At 35.9% G+C, this 16,145-nt stretch overlaps 1 protein-coding gene across 2 annotated transcripts; it reads right to left on the bottom strand.

Moving 5' to 3' along the window:
* Window positions 1-4,747: 4,747 nt before the first annotated feature.
* On the bottom strand, window positions 4,748-13,657 carry LOC109809766 (ABC transporter C family member 5). 2 transcript variants are annotated; one of them, XM_020373163.3, is made up of 11 exons: window positions 11,006-13,652; window positions 10,558-10,878; window positions 10,358-10,444; window positions 8,841-9,527; window positions 8,573-8,737; window positions 7,969-8,263; window positions 7,401-7,615; window positions 6,845-7,150; window positions 6,620-6,683; window positions 6,265-6,504; window positions 4,748-5,473 (listed from the first exon to the last, which is right to left on the bottom strand). In XM_020373163.3, the coding sequence occupies exons 1-11, from the start codon at window positions 13,055-13,057 to the stop codon at window positions 5,361-5,363; spliced, it is 4,545 nt and encodes a 1,514-aa protein (XP_020228752.1). In that variant the 5' UTR covers window positions 13,058-13,652; the 3' UTR covers window positions 4,748-5,360. The 2 variants fall into 2 exon arrangements, with proteins under 2 accessions (XP_020228752.1, XP_029129284.1); XM_029273451.2 differs by lacking the exon at window positions 4,748-5,473 and adding an exon at window positions 5,493-5,640 and having other exon boundaries at window positions 11,006-13,657.
* Between the last annotated feature and the right edge of the window lie 2,488 nt (window positions 13,658-16,145).

Raw genomic sequence — 16,145 nt, 5'->3', positions numbered from 1 at the left:
GCTATCAAGTGAAGCCCATTGGATCATTTTTTTTTATATAACAAATATGCCATTCTTGTGACTTATTTGTTGAAGCAAATTACACTCATGTCCTTAAGTTCAATAATATTTATGTCTGGTACTTTTTTCATACCATACTTAGACATTTGTCAATTTATATAGAATAACATTGTGTATCTTTATAGTTAATATATTTTTTCTTGATTTATGATGTTATTATATGAATTGAGTGAAATTAGTATAATGTTAAAAATAAAAATAAAAATATACTATTAAGTATCGTATTGTAAGCACAAAAGGAAAGAAAAAAAATGTAAAGTGATATCTCCTAAAATATCGTAAGGAAATACATGAGATTAAAGGTGACAAATTGGTTGACAACATTATTTAATATGATTTTGTAATGAACTAGCAGGTCATTATACTTGTTATTATATAACTAATGCGTAGTAAAAGGTTAAACAACATACATCAGAATTAGAGTTTATATTACAACTAGTAATTGGTATCTAATATATATACATTGTATATGTATATACACACACAAAATATGATACCAATTACAAAATAAACCTGAGTATCAGTTAGGGTCTATACAAAAATTTGACTACAAATGAGTAGCCTACAACAATAACTAGTCACCTCTGACGTGACTATCCTCCAACTATACAATTCTTGTTAATTCTGTTATGCTCCCATATTAAATATGATCATGACAATTCCCACCAGAAGAAAAACACAAGGTAACCTAGTGAAAAGGATTCCACGTACAACTTATAAAACATAATCATGCTAAAATAATTCATTTTACAATAGGACAACATCATCATAGCAACTGAACTAATCACAACTTGTTCATCACATTAAATAATTTAACTTGCAACAAGACATCGTCCACATATCAACTCACAACATATTTATTACATCAACATACATACATTCACATCATCTAATGTGTCATCATGTATGTTAATTATGGAGATCCCCTACATCTTAGGTTGAACAGTTTAAGTGGTTTGACCCTACCGAACGGCTAGTATATTACCAATAGATCTATCAAAGTGGGCTCAGCCCGGTGAGCCAACCCGGCCCACCACGGGTTCGAGCAGGTTTGGGTCGAAAAAAAAATTAAAAATTTCAGTACGGACCAATTTTGAACCCGGCTCACCCGGGTTGAACCCATGGTGAGCCGGGCTAACCCACCAACCCGTAATAAAAAAATGAATAATTATTGGGCCAATCCAGCCCATTAGGGTTTCAATTTGAAGACCCTCAGACCCTCTCACTCTCACACCCTCAGACCCTCTCACATGGTCACACCGCACCGCACCAGCCACCATAGTTGCCACCACACCACACCATAAGCCATCGCAGCGCACCGCACCGCATAGTTGTCACCGCACCACACCACAAGTCACCGTGCGCACCACTAGCCGCGAGCCACCGCACGCATCGTGAGCCACCACGCGCACCGCGAGCCACCACACGCACCGTGAGCCACCGCACGCACTGCAAGGCACCGCATGCACTGCGAGCCGCGAGCCACCGTGCGTACCGCAAGCCACCGTGCGTACCGCAAGCCACCATGCACAAATCATACAAGTATATTCTGCATCATTATGAGTTGTCATGTGACATACAATTTGGTTTGTTTTCAGTCGATCTGTTTCTGAGATATACTAGGATGGGATGTGTTTTGGAATTCCATAGGGTAACCTGAGTATGATTTTTAATTGAATTTCTTTCTATTGATGTATCTAACATAATAACAAAAATATAAAAGGTGTGGACTAAGTTATATTTTCATATATTATTTTCTGGATTTACTTCTTATCATGACATTTTATCTTGTTATTTTGTGTTCTCTCTGCACTTGGAGGTGGGTATTGCATCGCGATTCACTTTTAATATTAATTATATTTGTTGGTTGTAAAAAAAAGTAAATAAAAAATTTAATTTTTTTTAAATTAGGTTAGCCAACCTGTTTAACCCACCAACCCATGGTGGGCCGAGCCGGGCTGGGTTCAATTTTTTTGAGCTCACTAATAAATGAGCTGGGTTGGGTTGACCCACCAAATGATCAACCCGTGGTGGGCCGGGCCGGGTTACCCATTTTGACGGCTCTAATTACTAGAACTAATGACTGACACTGAGGCTAGAAATAATGGCTAGCACAAGGCTGGATATAATGACTAGCATAAACTAGGTTGATTTCTCAGGTTTCACCACTTAAACAAGGAAGTATGTCAGGATAAAATAATTTGTGTATAAGTCTATCACGACATTAGTTTGTAATACTAAGTCATCTATGAGATTAGTCCACTAACTATCCTCTGATATTAGGTTAGAAACAAAGTCCCTGACCTAGTACTTTACTCGATTGGTCGCTTTATACATGTTGTCTTAACCTTGTCTACACACGGATACCACATAGAATCAAGGGAGACAATTAAGAAACAACTTACCTATTCAGAGGCCAACTTATCTACTGAAAGGTTTGACCGGACTCTTGGAGCATTACAACATATATTCGCATAATGGGATATAAAGTTCAAAAACATCTTTAACTCCCCTCTAGTTTTCATGTATCATAGCTAAGATATGTATCTAACTCACATATTTATAGCTTATTAACTTAACAACTTATTCATCTTTCAACATTCAACTTCACAACATGTCAACTTAAACAACATAAGCAACACACATCTTTACAACATTCACGTCTTGAGCAATAACAATAGAAAATCAATATAAGCAACTGAAACAACTTACAGTTTTGCATCATGCTCAACTCATATAACATTTTACCATACTACTCATACAACTTATTCATTATATATCAACTGTAAAACAACATTTGATAACCATTTGTTCATCATACAACTTATCTATCATCAATCAGCTAAAAAACATCATTAAAATGCAACTTCAAATCATTCAACTTGCCCCTGGCGTCACTCATTAGGCGCTCGACATTAGTAAGGTAGAGAGCTTCCTATCTCACCCATGTCCAACGTCACACCACTTGCGTCCAACATGGTTGAGGCAAAAAGTGTCCGACACTCTCTTACCTGACGTGAATCCAAGCAGAAATGAGTCTCTCTCCTCACACCCTACGTCATTCAACCCACACCCAACGAGATTCTAACTCGAGACGAGTCTCTCTCCTCACACTTGGCACCACCAATCACGTGTCCAATGTGAGTGAGACAGAAACCTCTCCTTTAGAATCACGCCTAGTGTCCTAAAGGCGAATCTAACATGATATCAAAATTTGCACTAGTGCAAAACTCAATTTCACCCAATACCTGAAAACCAACAAATTCCCATAGCATGCAACATAATAAACAACATTTATACAACATATACAACATGAATTCATCACCAGAAAATAATATGCAACTAAAATCAATCCAAAATCAAGTATGGACCTCCATGAACGCTCTTGAGAGCACCACCCACAAAACCCCTTCAACTTTATCATTCAAATCAATCAACAAAAAGAAGCAACTCATAATCAACATTTCACCTCATAGCATGCTCAAGAATCCAAATCATAGCTTCCTTTACCTTACCTCTTGGAGACTCAAATCCGCAAGAGGAGAAGAGAAGGAACTCAATACGACATTGACTCGAACCCTCCACCTTCACAAGCTCGAATTCCACACCACAAAGCCCACCCAGATCAATTGAGGAAATAATAGAAAATGAAGTTCAAGTAAGGAAGAAAAGGGAAGAAGGGAGAAGAAAGAAAGAACCTCTCTTTAACTTTTCTTTAGAGTTTTAGAAAACATGAGTTATGAGCTTTTTTCTGAAAATTTTCCTTTTATACCTATCCTGAGCCAACTCCACGTGTCTCTAGTCCAACCCTATAGGGATCAACGTGCTCTCAAGGTCTCTCTATCCTAGAGCTTCCAATAGTAACTATCAAATCAAACAACAAAGTTATAAGATGACAATGTTACAGTTCATCTCACACGTTGGTCAATGTTAGTAGGTGGGACAATTGGACCTAACTTAAATTTCTTTCAAATCACTTACTTTGTAGTCTGGTCTAACACATTAAACATCAAATTGGAACAAATTAGTTCATTTTATTTAATCTTCTATTTTTATTTAAACTTTACAATAGTTAATAAATTTTTCTTAGATAAATAGATATTGTAGGCTTTAGGCCCGGAAATTATTTGCCTAGTCCAATGACCCACCGGTCTAGGCCAAATTAATCAGATTTTTTTTTTCAGACTTCTTTTTTCAGAACTCAGTCCAATCCAGCATTTCAGAGCTCAATCCAACCCAACATGTGGAACCATCAAGCTAATCCGTCGAGTCGAATCATTTAATGGGAAGTTTCATACGTCATAAATTGAACAATTGAAGTTTGGTAGAATTTGTAGACCTTCGTTCGTTTCTATGGATGTATGAGAGATTTTAACTTCCTAATCCTGATTAATGAAGAGTATAAGTATAATTTGTCTTATTTAAATTGCTACAATTTATTGTTTTTACTTTTTTTTTTTTGCATTGACACAGTACCGTGGTACTCAAATCATATTACTTGAAAAGTATAACTATAGTCTATATCAAACCATACAATTTAAGTATTAATCCGGTTCTTTATGGTTGAACTATGAGGTGGCATAAACATTTTGCTTCCACTTCATAAAAAATACCAACCTCTTGTCTATTATGGAATCATACGAAGGTTTTGGTGTAGCAAAATGCTTTTGGCTATTGAGTGAGCCAGTTCAGGATCATCAATATGGTATTCCTATTTCCCGGCAGCAATGTTCGAGGGACATTGACAACATATTGTAGCATCATATGGCAAAGGATACTCTACTAGGGAATGATGATACTATACAAAACAGTTAATTACATTACCAAAGAGCATATAAGAAAACTAATCAACTACGTGGAAAAGAAAAGATAACCAGGTCGGAGGGTCGAGTGAAAATCCCAGCATATAAATGGCCTTAATTCTGAACCACTGCTAAAAAGAAATAGTGCAACACAAAAAGCTAGTAATAACTCTGCCTCATTCTCAAAACTGTGTTATTCAACATTATCATGTTTTCTCTCCTGTAACCACCAATCATCTTATTCCGTGTTAGAAAGCATGCATGAATTCCTCATTGTGGTTCAAGGGGATGAATCAACTGATGATGCTTTGAAACTGGATACGCACATCTGCTCATTTTATGTCTCAGCATGTGCCCAATGCAGCAGTGACAACAACCGAGGCATCATTACTGTTTCAACATTTGAAATGTCTTGAGCTCTTGCTGCCACCAACTCTGAAGGTTCTTGAACTCTTTCCACATCTTGATATTCAACGTTTTGATGCATTTTCATCTGCTTTAAAAGTCTGGTATGCCACTTGACCGCGATGAATACTCACTCACCAACTTCAGGAACATAGATGACTTGTCTTCTAACAGCCTTGATGGAGTGTCAAACTCTGCAACTTGACCTGTAAAAATGTCAAAATGACTTTATTAAGCACAAAGAATGAATCAAGTCCAATTCAACCATTCAATCACTCAATTTTAAAACACATCTGAGTTTTATTTCCTTTCCCTGCTGTGCATCAAAAGGGGGGACAGAAAACAATCATATAGGTCCATGCTGCTCCCTTACCTAACAGTTAATTTTGCAGCAAACAGAAGTGAGCAAAGAAGTGTGGCAAGATACAACCCGCTGATGGGTCATTTTGGCATTTTGTTGACTAAATAATTATAGAAGAAAATAAATAGGTTAAATGAATCAAACTTCTAACATAAATTAAAACTAACATATGCACCACTTGCGAAGAAGTTAGATGAGAGAGATTTTATAAAAGTTGAGGTAAATAAGTTGATTTTAACTTACAAGTTAGAAGCAATGTTTGATTCATTTTACCTTCTTATTTTCTTCCTGTATAAATACTTTTAAGAAGTTTATCCAAACTAGCTTAAATTGATCTAAAACAAACAATATAACTAGATCTAGCATAAAAAAATAAAAAAGCAAAATCCACTAGTTGATGAATGTCAATTATCCTATTTGATTTGCAAGTTACTTCATATTCTTGGCATGTCAAAGTTACTTTATTGAAACAATTTCCCAAAGCTGCATTTGGAAAAGTGGTAAATGAATGACATTTTAACATTTGACTTCAATAAAATTCGTTTTAACTGTCAGACAATGCAAAGCCTGTAGGTGTATTATTACTGAAGAAAAGAAAAAAGAGCAGAGAATAGCACGCAATGCAACCATACGCACCATCACTGAGAACCAGCACTAGATCACTGTCAATAACTGTAGGAATACGATGTGCAATAGTGCACACAGTGCAGTCATTAAACTCTCTTCGAATAATCTTCTGTATAAGATTATCAGTGGCAGTATCAACTGATGCAGTTGCTTCATCAAGTACAAGTATTTTTGACTGCTTCAACAGAGCTCGACCCAAAGAAACTAGTTGCCACTGTCCTACACTCCAATTATCTCCATTTTCCAACACTGCAGGTTTAAAATAAGTCTTAAGATAGCTACTTGTGATTCCAAACATTTTTCCTTTACTTTCTTTTTTTTTCAGGGATGGGGAAAGAGAAGATACAAGGCACAAGGGTCCTACCTGGCATATCAAGTTTGCGCTCTGACTCACGGATGATATCTCCAAGTTGAGACTTATCTAAGGCCTGTGAAATATTTAAAAACATTCAAAATCTTTAGCTCTTACTATACATATACACATTTAAATCCCAAATGAAGTAGAATTTATCTTTAGCTAACTTTGTGGGCTTATAGATTAAACAAATGCTGCATAATTAAATAAATGGAACTATCCAGTAATACAGACCTCCCAAATCTCCTGATCAGAGTGCTCTTCAAGGGGATCAAGATTGCTTCGAATGGTGCCTTCAAATAAGGTTGGATCTTGTGGTATGATACTCAAATGGCTTCTAAGGTCATGAAGGCCAATTGCTGAAATATTAATGTTGTCTATAAGGATACTCCCAGCTTCCGGTTCAACCAATCGAAATAATGCTTGAATCAAAGTAGATTTGCCACTGCCAGTACGACCAACTATTCCAATCTTCTTCCCACCAGGAAATGTGCAGGATATTCCATGAAGCACCACAGGAAGATTTTCTTTGTAACGTACCTTCAAAAGGAGATGCACCATCATGAGAAAGAACCAATTGAAGTGGTAGAATAATCAATATAAAAACTTTGATGCATTTCACATTGCTAAATGCATGCTACAAGCAATAATAAGGAATAGCTTCACCTCTTAAAAGACAAACAAAACAATAAAATAACTAAAAATGAAAATAAAGATGATAGGACAAGCATGTCTTTCAAGTGAAAACAAAGAACAATTAACATTCATAATGTGCAACTGAGAATGGTACCTTCAGATCAATTAATTGGATTGTCCCATTCTCAGGCCATGAGGATGGAGGGCGAGAATCTTCAATAATTGTTGGTGCTTCGCTAGGAATTTGGCTGTACTGATAAATTCTTTCGATGGATATAATTTTATTTTCAAGTTTGCAAAAGCTAAGTATCCACCGTGATAGACGTCCATTTAAATTCAGGCCATATGTTACAGCAAGTCCAGCCATGCCTATACAGAAATGTAATAGTAATTATCAACAGAATATTATCTCATATTGCTTTCTTCATGATCTTAAACCAGCACCCATCCCCTTTCCTATAACACTGTAATGCCAATTATAACATAAACAGATGCTGTAAGTGGAATTAAAAGAGTTGAAAACAGATAAATGGTCCCACTATAACTATCATGAGCCCTTTCCCATAATCTGGAATTGTGCATGCAACATAACTTGTTAGAATCGATCATTTTCTAGTAATAAGTAATAACTTTAATAAAACTACATAACTTATTCCTCAAGGAATAGACAAATCACCTGGGAAATAGGAACAAAAAACAAGAAATCAGAATGAAATACTCACTGGGATCAATACTTCCATGGGGAAGGCTAACAAGTAATACCAGGCAGAAAGCAAATACAAAGGTTGAAAGTAATTCCATGCGCAGGCAGAGCCACTCAATAGCTGCAAGACTATAGAAGAATGGTCGTGCAAAACAATCCAGAAGATAGAGGTTCCTCTTCATGAACCTTTTTTCTTGTCCAAAACCTCTAATGGTGGCTGCTCCAGCAATTGATTCACCAAAAAGATGTATAATTGGGGATTTCTGGATACTCACAATACGAACCAATTCCCTTGAGGAAGCCATGTAGTATTTCTACAAGGAATTAATTAATGGTCAACATTTTCATTTGATCACAATAGAGAATGGTAGACAAACAAGAAAGGAAAAATGAAATGTATTAAAGGATTTTTAATCCTTTGTCAATGTGTCTTCTCTTTACCCCTTGAATAAATTATTTTCCCAAAAAGAATGATGAATTGATACTCCTCAAATAAGTATACTTTATTCTATCCTTGATGATTTGATTGTTGGCTTAACAGCACAATGTTTTTTTTTTTTTTTTTTTTTTCTGTTTCATTTTGAAAAACAGTTTGAAAGATTAAAAGATAAGCTGGAAATTACCTGCATCCACAAACAAACAATGGCCATTGGGACTACTAGGAACAGAACTTGCCATGTAACATCTGTCATTACAGCAACAATGCCAATAAGCTGTATAGTTGATGAAGCAAACCCTCCAAGTCTAAAAGGTATGTCAAGATCCACAACACTTTGATCAATTGAAACCTGGTGGGATACAAATAACTCATTATATGATGTATACCATGAATGGAGAGACAGATAAAAAAAAAGAAAAAAAAAAGGAGGGGAGTAAAATAAGAAAACTTACACGATTCAAGATCCTTCCAGCTGGTGTAGTGTCAAAGAAAGACATTGGTGCACGGAAAATGCTTCTAAGCATATTGAAAAATAGTTTTTGTGCAGCTGCTAGACCAAATGTAGCCACAAGAACAGCCCTTACAAATATGAACCACGAGCTGCCAAAAGCAAGGGCCATGTAAACAAGAAGAAGAACTGAGGGAGTTACTTTTGGTTGATCTCCCTCAGTTTGAGGATTTGCCCAAGCCATCCACCAATTACTGGCAATCTGAAGGAACTGAAATAGTGTTTGTGCAAGGATTATGAGTGGAATCAATAAACCTTTATATGCTGCAGCCATGTATGACAAATACACCTTCATGCTGACTCTACCTCTAACCCTCTCCTCTTCCTGAACAAGCTGCTTTTTTCTTGAGCGTTTTGCTTTCTTCTTTTCCTTAATTGCTTTCTGATCTGATGATCCCTCTTGAACTTCCTTGGCCAAACAGTCAATATCATTTGCAGAAGAAATGGATGTCTTACTGGTCATAACAACTGCATCCAAGGGTACATTTTCATCTGAATCTTCAGAGTGATTAGGAATATCCATAGCCTCTATTGCTTCATGGTGAGCTGAAACTAGAGTTTTAAAATCTGTTCCTGCTTGTAGAAGATCATCATATTTTCCAGCCTGTATTATGTGGCCTTCCTTGAGAACCTTCAAAAGAAAAGATAATTTGAGAAAATGATTATTGCTTCATATCGACCACATATACATAAACAAACAATTAAAAGAGGATTTTTCCTAGTCTTTCAAATCATTAAATATCTTTATAAATAAAGATAAATTTCGCCCATGTTGACAGTTAAAGGGAGACAAAGACAAAGAATCAATGATGTACGAAATACAATTTATCTGAAATGAAAAAGGAAAAAAATTGAGAGTAACAGCAATATATTCAATTACCATAATGACCAATTCATTAGAGTTCACTCAGGAGGAAGCTGCCATAAAACAGGACAATATCAGGGGAGGGATCATGCAGTAGTTCCATTATCAAATAAGCAGCTTCACTTCATTGTTTGCATAGATTAATTTCATGTCAATATATAATGGTAACATTAATATCACAGAGCCATTCTTAAAATTGATGGCTTTGTTATTTTAGGTGTGTTTCCTTGTCATATAACTGTAGTAAAGATTTGGCAGTGTATACTTGTCAAAATCTGCTTTTTTTCCATATTGAATATAGTAAAGGAAATCACGAACCATAATTCAAAACAATGAAGGTATCATGCAAGTCCAGATTTAATATAAAAAAGAAAGAATTAAGAACCCAACCAGGATATGAGGGAGAAAAAATGCATGACTGAAACAGTAGAGAGCAACTGCAACTCCTGATCATGCAGGGAATACAAAACTTTCAAATGCGAAAGAGTTGAAATGTACTTTAAAATAATTAAAAACAAAAACACCTCAAATGAAGAGTAAACATCTAGGCCTTTTATTGCCACATGAACGTGCAAGACAAACCCATACAGCCATACCAGTATCATATCAGCAGCAGGAAGAAATTCAACTTGATGAGTCACAAAAATGACTGTTTTATCTGCTAGTGCTGTCAATACATACTCCTGCATTTGCATGTCATAGATTAAGCCAAATCAAATTCATTTAAACTGTACCTCTAAAAATCATTTAAACAGCATCATTGACTCTATAGAGTCTATACTTAAGAAAAACTAACCCTGAATAATTCTGATCCAGTGTGGGCATCAACTGCACTGAAGGGATCATCAAGGAGGTAAATATCAGTGCCTTGGTAAAGTGCTCTTGCAAGCTGAATCCGCTGCTTCTGGCCACCACTCAAATTTATACCTCTGTCACCAATAATCGTTTGGTCTCCATGTGAGAGAAGTTCGAGATCCTTTTTCAGTGAACAAGCATGAAGTACATTTTTGTACTTTGCTTTGTCCATTGGGGTGCCAAACAAGATATTTTCTTCTATATTTCCTGACTGTATCCAAGCAGATTGGGAAACATATGCAACAGAACCACACACTCTTACCTGCAAATTAGTCCAACTCATCAGGCAAAATTGATATAAAAATGACAAGAGCAATTCAAATACATAAGTACAAATATAAAAACAACAAAGATGCAAGTCCATCCTTAAGAATAAGTTAATAACATACTTCACCAGACAGCTTAGGAATCTCTCCGAGGATGCAAGAAAGAAAACTTGATTTCCCAGAACCAACCATGCCGCAAACAGCCACAGTCATCCCTTTTTCCACTTTCATATGTATTCCTGATAGAGTAGGCCTAGGTGAAGCCGAGTCCCAGCAAAAGACACCATCCATAATTTCTATGGCCATGTTAGAAATTCCATGTGGCAAGACAATAGTCGCATCTTCCTGCAATTCTTCATCCTGCAGGAAACCAGATATGCGATCAAGAGAAACTTTTGTCTGAGCCATGGTTGATACCAAGTCAGGAAAATTTCTCAGAGGGTCTTGGAGAATCCTAAAGGTAGCTAGAGCAGAGAGAACACCGCCTGCAGTCAGCTGACCCCCCAACAATATAGAAGTAGCAAAAGTAACAGCTGAAACAAATATAGGGGAGCTCCAAAATATGAAAGTTATGAAAGCCTGAGAATAGAGTGCTTTCCTTAACCACTTGAACTCTACTCCACGCATTTCCTCCAACTTCAATCGGTATCTGTCCTCCCAAGCTTGCAGCTTGAGAATCCTCATACTCCTAAGACTCTCTGATGTCTTTCTCATCCTTTCATCCTTAGCCGCCATCAATTTGTCTTGATAATCTTCTTGTATCCTAGCCACAGGAACAGTGACAACAATGGAAATGATTGTGGCAATCAACGTTGCAACAGACGCAATTCCAACATTCTTATACAAAATCAAAAGGGCAAGAGCAATCTGCAGAGGAAGCATCCACATGTCATGAAGGTACCAAGAGAAGTCCCCTACCCTCTGAACATCAACAGCCATGTAGTTGACAATCTCCCCACTTGTATGACTTTGCTTGGCTGAGCTTGAGAGTCTGAGTCCCTTTCTATACACCATTGCAGTTAGAGCTGACCTAACATGCATACCCAAGATATCCACTCCTAGATACCACTGCCTAGTAGTCACAGTCTCCACAAGCTTTGCCACAAAGAATATACCAGCAAGGATATATCCCTCATGTGGGAAAGTCTCCTTGCCACCCAAGTAATCGACAAAGTAACTTACCATGTATGGACCTACATATGACACCAAAGTATTCACACCAGCAAAGATGGCATTCAGAGCCGCTTCCTTCCAGAATGACATGAGAATCGCCCAAGCTAACGAAGGCTGCTTAGAGGGATTGTCATGTTCAGCCTTCAATCTTTCCCAGTTAGAATTCAAAACCTTATAACTACTCTTGGCTCTATCTCTCGGTGCAACAAGTGGAATGTCCTTAAGTTCAAGAGGTCTCTTTGCACCAATTGAAAGAAGTGGATTCATCCAAGAAAGTGTAGCCAAGCTGAAAAGTCCAGCATCTCTATAAGGAGTAACCTTTAGGCACCCCGGTTCCTCCTCAACAAGCAATGGCTCTTGAAGATCAGAGTTCCCACATACCCTTATACCAGTACCACCTCTAATTGCAACTACACACAAAAGTGCAAGAGCTGGTGTGACAGCAACATTTGCAACAGCACGAGAAGACAAATGCTTGGAACCGTCTTCCCAAAATCCTCTCCCATCAACAAACAAAGTACACAAGCAAATAACAAAGGACAAAAACCACCACACTCTTAACAAAAATGGAAACCTCTCTGACACCTTGAACTTGCAATTCAAGGCCGAGAAGCTCAAGACAAACCAAGCCAAACCCAGCACAGCAGGCACAGAAAGAAGAGACAAATCCACGTCAGCACCCAAAATCAAACCACCCCCATCAAACCCCAACGCCAAAACATGCACAAACAAAACATAGAAACAAGACAACACTGACAACTTGAACACAGCACCGATTCTAACACCACGCGCTTCTCCACTTACAACACTACAAATTGGACTAGCAATAGCATTGCCCGTGTTCCCATCCTTGTCAAATCCAAATCCACCCTCGTACACAAGAACACGCCTCACCGAGACAACAAAGAGAAACAATAAAACAAAAGTCAGGTTCACGCAGATTGTCGCGAGCTCCAACACGGGCAATCCCAGGATATCATGGAAAAAACCTGACACACCCATTATTGGAAAATACGTATTGACGAAGAAGAAACGGATTGAGAATAACAACGAAGGGGCATCTCAGCAAATGCGTGTATCTGCGTGAAGATTCTGCAGATTCATTTGCACGTGAAAACAAAGAGGTGTTGCAGTAGGGTAGCACTGAAAATCAAATTTTGAAGATTAAAAAAGACACCCAATGGGGAAATATACAAAATTCCCCAACTGGGTGGTTTCTGAACCCAATTGCAAAAGAGAGAGAAGCTCAAGCGTCGCAGGCTATATGTTTTAAGTCTTTAACAATGAAAAGAAAGAGAGAGAGAGAGTGTGGTCTCTCTCGTTCTTTTTAATAATATTGTTGTTTGTTTGTTACTATGCTTCCGTGTGTTTTTTGTAAAGCACGAGTTCCGTGTTGGAATCGGAAACGTTGGAGCAGATGCTCAAGAATGGGTGCTTTCGGTGGAGGAAGCCAAAAAAGGTCAAATGAAAATTATGAAATGACTGATCACAAGTTGGGCACCGACTGAATTTTCTGAGCTTTGCATCAATGAATTTTGAAACCTTTGAACCATTATATGGCGAGGAGAAAGAAGAGAGAATTACTATTGGTCTATCATGTCGAATATTACGACAATTATTTAATATTTAATGCCGGGGAAGATATTGATACTGATATTATTTTTGGACAAAGGTTCTAATTAAAAGAGATGATTCTGCTCTATTATTAAATATATACACGTCTACATTCAATTCATTTTAGCAGTGCTAATTAAGTTAGTTAACGTGAAAAAGAGGAATTAATATAGTACATTGGTTGCCTTGCATTTGCATGTGTGTGTTGATACTTGATAGTGATTTTACTGTTGTATTCACCAATGGTTGACAATGGCGAGAGAGAAAGGGTTTTTGTTTGTTTGTGCTTTACAGTGTGTGGGTACGTAGTTTAGGTCTTGGGTGGGCGGTAGTGGAATTTTAGATCATGCTCGCTCGCTCTGTCTCATGTCTGTGTGGTGGTGACTGAGTGTGATGCCATGATGCCATGTTTTGTCTCCGAGGAATTTAATCATGTCTTTTTAACAATTTTTTTTAATATCTCTTTTATTACTCATAAAAACTTATTAAAAATATTATGATTTTTCTTTTATAATTTTAATAAATTTTAACCATGAAAAATATATTCAAAGAGGGTATCCTCTAACATTTTTCTTATTTATTTATATTTTTGTGGGATTTGATTTTGAAGCACACCCAACATGTTTGTTAAAGAGGAGCATGAGGAGTGAGAACCACATATTCAATTCTTCATCAAATCCGTATACAGCAAATAAGTTAAGAAAAACCAGTACTGACCCATAGGTAATGTATTGTTGAAAAATATAATGAGAGAAGAAGAAAAAAAAAAATAAAGGTGGGATGACGTGCCAAAACTGAGTGGATGAATCAGCTATACCACTCTTTTCTTTCTTTCTTTCAGTTTTTTGGTTGTTTCTGAAAAGCTAAAACAGAACATGAATATGAAAGCACCCACAAAAATTAAAAAATGGCTTTTACAGGAAAAAAAGTAAAGTGGAAGTTTAAAGGTAAAGCCTACTAGAAGAGAGAGTACAGAATGAGGATAACTCTTTTCATTTTAAGATCAAAATAAAATATCAAATTTTAACGAATATTTTTACTAATAAAAGCACAAGATAATAAATGTACATTTTTGTATAATTGAAATTTATAGTTTACAAATATTTTTGATATAATATTTGTTATATAAAGTATATTTTAGATTCATAATAAATAATTAAAATTACAATATAAATTATTGTTTAATTATTAACAATTTTCTTAAAATATTATTGAATTTCAATTTAGAAACAGATAAAATAATAATTGCTTAAAATAATATAAAGATGAAACTTTTGCCTCAAGTGTGAAGTCCATCTTCAAATAAGAAAAGAATGTTAATGGTATCTATTAAAGAGAGTGAAAGTCTCCCAATGTAAACCATGGATTCTAACTTATTTATATAATGGAATGTATTAATAAAAATATGTGTTTGATAAATATTTTTTAAATGCAAGGAAAGTTTAAAATACGTGTTTGAAAATATTTTTTAAAATTCTAAAGTATTTGTGCCTAGATAATTAAGATGAATTTTTAAAAATATTTAGATTTATGAATAATAAGTGTAGTTATTTTTTTTAAAAAAAATGAAGTTAAAATAAAAAGAATAACATGTTTTTTCTTTAAAAAAAATGAACTAAAAAGTTAAGTAACTCCTAGAGTTTAGAGATTCTAAGGAATTGTGAAATTTTGTTTGTGTAACAACTTGTCATAATTTTACACTTAACAAAATCAACTACTAGCAACGAAAAATAAAGCAATTACTCAATGTTCATATATCTATAGTTTTTGAAAATCACAACAATAATATATACATATATGCAATAAAATTTCCCAACGTCGACTAAAATATTATATAAGTATATATAATAATCCAAAACTATAATATATACGCTTAGGTTGTCAATCAAGCAATTTTACACAAAATCTATACAAAAGTAGTCTTTAGCTACATTGTCATCATACAACATGCACTGGGTTCCTTAAGCATATTCTTACCATACTTCCATGTAAACATGATTACCGCATTCCAACCACTAGAAAACATGTAAGGATAAGTTAGAGCATAAAATGAATCAACATAACACTAGCATAGAAGTGAAAGTATCTACATTACTCACCAACATGTAAGATCATACTCATAACACCTCATGATCTATAACATAGCAACACACCAAACATCTCAACATGCATTCAATAACCTTACTTAAGTAAGCAATTCAACAATGTATGACAAATCATATTCTACCATACTAATGACATTCAACTACGTAACCAACAAGCATATGAACAATAACAAATTGCATCACATCATATGCATACATCTCAACTAATGTATTGTCATACATTCACCTACAAATATCTCCTACAATAAGGTGAGCAATCTAAGTGACTTGACCTTACTAAACCAACACGACCTTTTTATATCAGCTAGGTCAAAGGCCAAATTGCCTAACAACATGGTTTATCATATGTTGCGACTCAAACTAGGAAATAT

Source organism: Cajanus cajan, chromosome 7, assembly GCF_000230855.2.
Source record: "Cajanus cajan strain Asha chromosome 7, NIPB_CcT2T_4, whole genome shotgun sequence".
NCBI lineage: Eukaryota > Viridiplantae > Streptophyta > Magnoliopsida > Fabales > Fabaceae > Cajanus > Cajanus cajan.
This window is presented reverse-complemented; position numbering and strand designations above follow the sequence as displayed.

What these genes read in the sequence shown, in the direction of transcription:
- LOC109809766 (XM_020373163.3), bottom strand. Translation starts at nt 13,057, where the DNA reads ATGGGTGTGTCAGGTTTTTTCCATGATATCCTGGGATTGCCCGTGTTG. An exon ending in TTGTTTGTTTGTGGATGCAG is followed by an intron (nt 8,264 to 8,572) that starts GTAATTTCCAGC and finishes AATTCCTTGTAG; the next exon opens with AAATACTACATGGCTTCCTC. An exon ending in AGTGCTGGTTCTCAGTGATG is followed by an intron (nt 5,474 to 6,264) that starts GTGCGTATGGTT and finishes ACATTTTTACAG; the next exon opens with GTCAAGTTGCAGAGTTTGAC.